The following is a 7,500-nucleotide window of genomic DNA, read 5'->3' on the forward strand; positions in this document are numbered from 1 at the left end:
TTACTGTAAATTGTACCTAAATTGTACCTCATCCCATTTCTGCTCTGCACTATATAGTATTGTATATTAGTACATTGCATAGTATATTGTATATTGTATGGTAACTCAGTTACTTCTATTCTGCATCAAACATTGTACATATGTCTATACTGAACACTGTGACCTCTATTTTTACTTCTATTTTACATGCTATACTATTTTATTTCATACTTATCTTGTCTAACACAGTCTCTGGAGCGAAACAGTAAGAAGCATTTTGTATAAAAGTATTCTGTACTTCTGTATGACAACTATTAAAGAAACTTGAAACTTGAAACTTGAACTTGATTGGTTCCTTGAATATCTGTCAGGGAGACGTCAGTGTGTAAAGTCGGGTTATGCCCAATCAAAGCTCTCATTAAACTTAAATTGGTGCTAATAAAACTAACTGTATGCTGTTTTCTAGAGCCAGAAAATGTTTATATGATGGTTTACACAAGTGGTTCTAGCATTGAGAGAGTGACTGAATATAAATATCTTGGTGTGTGGCTCGATGAGAAATCTACATTTAAATTCCATGTGGACAACCTTGCCTCCAAGTTGCGACACAAGATTAGGCGTTCTATACAGAAACAGAACCAGCTTTCCTTTGATTAGTAGGAAGAGAGTCGTCGAGGCCGTTTTCTTATCAGTCTTGGACTATGGTGATGTCATTTATAGGCATGCTGTGGCCTCAACCCTTAAATCTCTGGACTCTGTCCATCACTCTGCCATCAGATTCATCACTAATATATATAGATAGAGAGTGATAGATATGACACTCATCACTGTGTCCTTTATGAGAAAGTTGGTTGGTCCTCGCTGATGGAGAGGCGCAAACAAACACTGGTATTTGTTCATCTTTAAGGCCCTTATTGGTAAGCTACCTCCTTATACTACATCATTATTGAAATGGAATGTTGGAATGTATCCTCTAGTTTGCTCGGAACAGGGTAAATCTGTATTTAGCTATGATGCCCCTCTAGCTCATGCAATGAACTCCAACAGTCCTTATTAAAGCTTGAGCTTCTCCCCTCTGTTGCAGAGTTTAAAACCTTGATCTCCAACCTTTGTCAATCAAGTTGTACATGCTTTACTGTAATTTATTTGTTATCCTTGCTTATTGCCTCCTCGTCTTGTTGTCTGATTGTTATGATTTTATATGCCTGTCTTTGCTTATTTCTGTATGTACTCGACGTGACTGTAAATGAGGGAAACCTCAGTTGCCTTTCGAATAAAGGTTTGAACTGAAATGAAACATTCTTGAACAGATTTTCTCTCAATATAACTGTCAAACTAAATTAATGTGTGCAAAACTGTTTCGAGTTTTTGGACGAGTGTGAGATTATGTGCAAAATAAATCAGCATTGTTTTTTGGTGAAGTGGCCCTTTAAGTGAGCTCTTACCTTGACTGCAACAGGCAGGAGAGAGCCAGTGAACTGCAGGGTGACGGTCATCAGCTGGTAACACAACAGGCACCTGCAGGACAAATAATAATAATTACTTGCATTTATATATAGCGCTTTTCTAGACACTCAAATGAAATAATAATAATAATAATGGATTGGATTTATATAGCGCTCTTCGTGACACCCCAGAGACCCCAGAGCGCTTACAGAGTCCATTATTCGATCATACACAGTCATACCGGTGGTGGTAAGCTACAATTGCAGCCAGAGCTGCCCTGAGGCAGACTCACGGAAGCGTGGCAAATAATCATCGCCTACGGCCCCTCCGACCACCACCAACATTCATTCACATGCATACACATTCATACGAGGCAAGTAGGTTAAGTGTCTTGCCCAAGGACACAACGGCAGTGGGATGGACATGGGCTTGAGCGGGATTCGAACCACCAACCCTTCGATCATTGGACGACCCGCTCTACCCCTGAGCCACGCCGCCCCACAAAGCACTTTACACTTTACAATGTAGAGTGGATATTGCCTCCTTCACCACCACTGGTAGCACCCAACCTTGGGCTACAGGCTCAATGGCTGCCATACACTGGCACCCGGCACACATCACACTACACAATGGCTGAACGGCTCAGGAGACAGGGATTGATATCAGCCAATTAAGGGGAAGGGATGATTAGATGGCCTTGATGTCAGAGACCTGGTTGGGGATTTGGCCAGGAACGTCGGGGAACCCCCTACTCTTTACAATAGGCGTCCTGGGTTCTTTAACGACCGAATTCAGTTGGTGACATTACTATCAGGGGGGAAACCTTGTATCTCCAAAAATAGCCTCATTATTATCACTATTTTAATAAATTTATAATTTTTCCTTTTTTTATGATTGAGAGACATTATTTAAAAAGATATTATATATAATATATTTTGAATGATGGACCCTCGGGTCAATGTACGCAGCACTCGTTCACTTCCAAGTAAAACCATGAAAGTCTTCCCCAGAAATGGGAGTTATGCCAGCAGTGATATGGTTATTATCATCTAGGACAGTCTAATAATATTCCCTCCCAAGGCCAGAACCCATACTTAACATTAAAACCTGTGCCTGATGTTCTTAATAAGATGGGATCAAACCCGGAGCTGTTTCCACAGACCATGAATATGAGGCTGAAACAAAGACTCTTTGGCTATGTTCACACTGCAGGCCCAAGTCTGATCATATGACATCAAATCGTGACAGCACTGGAATCTGATCTTTTCAATTCATTTTTAATAAAAAAAATTTTATTACGTTTTTGGTGGATTTTTATTGTTTTTACAACCGGGCAGTCCGAGAGAGAGAGAGATAGAGAGAGAGAGAGAGAGAGGAAGAACGGGAGACAGAGCGGGGGGAAGACATTCGGCGGCAAAGGACGCCAGGTCCGGGAATCGAACCCGGGTCGGCTGCTTCGCGACGCAGCGTGTTACATGGTTCGCCAGTTGGGCGCCCCGATCTTTTCAATTCTAATTTGGGCCACTTTCTCGTCCTAAATCAGATACACAGGTCTGATGTTTTGCAATGGGACCTCAGTCTGATGAATCATATTGGAATTCGTGCAACTTTTACGTCACTCTCTGCTCTGGCGGGAGTCACTCACAAACATGGACAGTGAGGTGTTTACCCTATACGTATTTGGGGTGATACTTCCGTACAAGTAAAACTTGAGGGGACGTATCATAACTGGTATGTGTTTGAAAGCATATTGAAAGAAGAAATGTCTCTCTTTCACCTCCTCCTCGCCCCGATTATCGTCTGCTCACGAATGCTGGCCTCTACTGTACATCAACTTTTATTTAGTACAGCTACTGTCATAGGTGTTTAGCACACCTACTGTCATAGGTGTTTAGTGTGGCTACTCTCATAGGTGTTTAGTACGGCTACTCTCATAGGTGTTTAGTGTGGCTACTCTCATAGGTGTTTAGTGTGGCTACTCTCATAGGTGTTTAGTGTTGCTACTCTCATAGGTGTTTAGTGTGGCTACTCTCATAGGTGTTTAGTGTGGCTACTGTCATAGGTGTTTAGTGTTGCTACTGTCATAGGTGTTTAGTGTTGCTACTGTCATAGGTGTTTAGTGTTGCTACTGTCATAGGTGTTTAGTGTTGCTACTGTCATAGGTGTTTAGTGTTGCTTCTCTCATAGGTGTTTAGTGTTGCTACTCTCATAGGTGTTTAGTGTTGCTACTGTCATAGGTGTTTAGTGTGGCTACTGTCATAGGTGTTTAGTACGGCTACTGTCATAGGTGTTTAGTGTTGCTACTGTCATAGGTGTTTAGTGTGGCTACTGTCATAGGTGTTTAGTACGGCTACTGTCATAGGTGTTTAGTGTTGCTACTGTCATAGGTGTTTAGTGTGGCTACTCTCATAGGTGTTTAGTGTTGCTACTGTCATAGGTGTTTAGTGTGGCTACTCTCATAGGTGTTTAGTGTTGCTACTGTCATAGGTGTTTAGTACAGCTACTGTCATAGGTGTTTAGTACGGCTACTGTCATAGGTGTTTAGTGTGGCTACTCTCATAGGTGTTTAGTGTTGCTACTGTCATAGGTGTTTAGTACGGCTACTGTCATAGGTGTTTAGTACAGCTACTGTCATAGGTGTTTAGTGTTGCTACTGTCATAGGTGTTTAGTGTTGCTTCTCTCATAGGTGTTTAGTGTTGCTTCTCTCATAGGTGTTTAGTACGGCTACTCTCATAGGTGTTTAGTGTTGCTTCTCTCATAGGTGTTTAGTACGGCTACTCTCATAGGTGTTTAGTGTTGCTACTCTCATAGGTGTTTAGTGTGGCTACTCTCATAGGTGTTTAGTGTTGCTTCTCTCATAGGTGTTTAGTACGGCTACTCTCATAGGTGTTTAGTACAGCTACTGTCATAGGTGTTTAGTACAGCTACTCTCATAGGTGTTTAGTGTTGCTACTCTCATAGGTGTTTAGTACAGCTACTCTCATAGGTGTTTAGTACAGCTACTGTCATAGGTGTTTAGTACAGCTACTGTCATAGGTGTTTAGTACGGCTACTGTCATAGGTGTTTAGTACGGCTACTGTCATAGGTGTTTAGTACAGCTACTGTCATAGGTGTTTAGTACGGCTACTCTCATAGGTGTTTAGTGTTGCTACTGTCATAGGTGTTTAGTGTTGCTACTGTCATAAGTGTTTAGTGTTGCTACTGTCATAGGTGTTTAGTGTTGCTACTGTCATAGGTGTTTAGTGTTGCTACTGTCATAGGTGTTTAGTACGGCTACTGTCATAGGTGTTTAGTACGGCTACTGTCATAGGTGTTTAGTGTTGCTACTCTCATAGGTGTTTAGTGTGGCTACTGTCATAGGTGTTTAGTGTGGCTACTGTCATAGGTGTTTAGTACAGCTACTGTCATAGGTGTTTAGTACAGCTACTGTCATAGGTGTTTAGTACAGCTACTGTCATAGGTGTTTAGTACGGCTACTGTCATAGGTGTTTAGTGTTGCTACTCTCATAGGTGTTTAGTACAGCTACTGTCATAGGTGTTTAGTACGGCTACTGTCATAGGTGTTTAGTGTTGCTACTCTCATAGGTGTTTAGTACAGCTACTCTCATAGGTGTTTAGTGTTGCTACTCTCATAGGTGTTTAGTGTGGCTACTCTCATAGGTGTTTAGTGTGGCTACTCTCATAGGTGTTTAGTGTTGCTACTGTCATAGGTGTTTAGTACGGCTACTCTCATAGGTGTTTAGTGATGCTACTCTCATAGGTGTTTAGTGTTGCTACTGTCATAGGTGTTTAGTACGGCTACTCTCATAGGTGTTTAGTACGGCTACTGTCATAGGTGTTTAGTACGGCTACTGTCATAGGTGTTTAGTGTTGCTACTGTCATAGGTGTTTAGTGTGACTACTGTCATAGGTGTTTAGTACAGCTACTGTCATAGGTGTTTAGTACAGCTACTGTCATAGGTGTTTAGTACGGCTACTGTCATAGGTGTTTAGTGTGGCTACTCTCATAGGTGTTTAGTACAGCTACTCTCATAGGTGTTTAGTGTTGCTACTCTCATAGGTGTTTAGTACAGCTACTCTCATAGGTGTTTATTGTTGCTACTCTCATAGGTGTTTAGTACAGCTACTGTCATAGGTGTTTAGTGTTGCTACTGTCATAGGTGTTTAGTACAGCTACTGTCATAGGTGTTTACATGAAGAGGAAAGAGAGAGAAGAAGAGAGAGAAGGATGGAGGGAATCCAAGATAGAAGGAATCGCCGAACCGAGCTGCTGCAGGAAGAAGCTCCGGAGCTGAGAGAGAGAGAGAGAGAGAGATGAGAGAGAGAGAGAGAGAGAGAGAGAGAGAGAGAGAGAGAGAGAGAGAGAGAGAGAGAGAGAGAGAGAGAGAGAAAAGAGAGAGAGAGAGAGAGAGAGAGAGAGAGAGAGAGAGAGAGAGAGAGAGAGAGAGAGAGAGAGAGAGAGAGAGAGAGAGAGAGGGGCCGTGGCTCATACCTGTGGCGAGAGTTTGCTTCCTGAGTGGTCAGCGAGGCGGCCCCCAGCACCTGACCTACGACCTCCTTCACATGCCCCCATGGTCTCCTGGGACGCCATCGCCGAGCCGAGCTGCTGCAGGAAGAAGCTCCGGAGCTGAGAGAGAGAGAGAGAGAGAGAGAGAGAGAGAGAGAGAGAGAGAGAGAGAGAGCGAGAGAGAGAGAGAGAGAGAGAGAGATGTATCATGTATAGCCTGTTGCCAATAGTCACTTTGGAGGGGGCTGCTATGGGCGTGGACACCCGCTCCGCCCTGCGCATGTCCCATAATGCCTTCTGTTGGGTCTGACCTTGGGCACAGCAGGACAACACTCACTTTATCTATTAATTTACCCCCCCCCCCCCAACTCAGTGTGATCCCCATTGCTGGGTGTATACATGTATACTGTATGTATCTATGTATGAATGTTAGTATGTATGTAATATACCTGTCTTGTTTTATTTTGTTTTGTTTGTTTCTGACCAAAAAAATTAGGAAAAGAACAAATTTGTACTCTCTGCCAACAGGGGGCAGTAGCTTGTTATAAACTGGAGCCACTACTGTACAGACTCTCCATCTCAAACGAGTAGGGTAAAACTGCAGTGCCGCAGCCCCATACATAGGAGGGGCCTGTACTGTGGGTTGGTGGCCTGTACTGTGCGGTGTACTACTGCTCATGCGAGAAACAAAGTAAAGTAATTCGAATCTATGCTAAGGGTTAAGTTTAGGCCCTGATCCAGAAGAGGTTAAGCTTAGAGTAACAGTCAGGCTGGTAATCCAATGATATTCAGTTTAAGACAAAAATATGTTGGACATTAGGTCCTATATTATATGTTACTTTGTTTATCGCATGCGCAGTAGTGCACCGCACAGTACAGGCCCCCAACGCACAGTATGTATGGGGCTGCGGCACTGCAGTTTTACCCTACTCTCTCAAACCGCAAATCCCATGGAAGTACATTAGAAGCTTGTGTGTAAGACAGGATTTCCGAGCTGGTAAATCGACCAAATCACTCACAGCGACCCGAGACGTGCGTGGAGGTGAGGAACACCTCGATACTCTCATGTGGCGATTCCATGGTTATTAAAATGTGATTCCATGGTTAAAATATGATTCCATGGTTAAAATATGATTCCATGGTTAAAATATGATACCAGCTCAAGTAATAAATAACATGTGATGTCTCTGAAATCAGTGCAAAGTGACTTGATTTATCTGCCCTAATGTGTCTCAATTTCTCTAATAGAGAAAAATTAATTATATCTCAGTTCTTTTATTTCCAATGACCCAAACTAATGTCTATCCTGTGAAGTAACTGTAATACAATCAGATTGGTACTTGGTATTGCATTGCAAGACTTGCATCGACTATAAAAGACACAAAGTCAAAAGAAGTGGTAAGCCATCAGTACAGTGCGGTGCGGTATGGTACGGTACGGTACAGTATGGTACATCTGTAGCGCTTTGAGATTTGCCCCGCAATTGTAAAGCGCATTACAAATAAAATCTATTATTATTATTATTATTATTATTATTATTATTATTATTATTATTATTATTATTAT

At 42.3% G+C, this 7,500-nt stretch overlaps 1 protein-coding gene across 1 annotated transcript in view; it reads right to left on the bottom strand.

Annotated features, from left to right (window-relative positions):
- cped1 (cadherin-like and PC-esterase domain containing 1) overlaps positions 1–7,500 on the bottom strand; it is a gene marked incomplete at its 3' end in the record, with an annotated part of 199,436 nt that overhangs the window by 100,056 nt on the left and 91,880 nt on the right. The window contains 3 exon segments of the mRNA XM_084330949.1: positions 1,425–1,488; positions 1,490–1,497; positions 5,920–6,054. Coding sequence (XP_084187075.1) covers positions 1,425–1,488; positions 1,490–1,497; positions 5,920–6,054 — 207 coding nt within the window.

Source organism: Notolepis coatsorum, assembly GCF_963971535.1.
Source record: "Notolepis coatsorum genome assembly, chromosome: 15".
Classification (NCBI taxonomy): Eukaryota; Metazoa; Chordata; class Actinopteri; order Aulopiformes; family Paralepididae; genus Notolepis; species Notolepis coatsorum.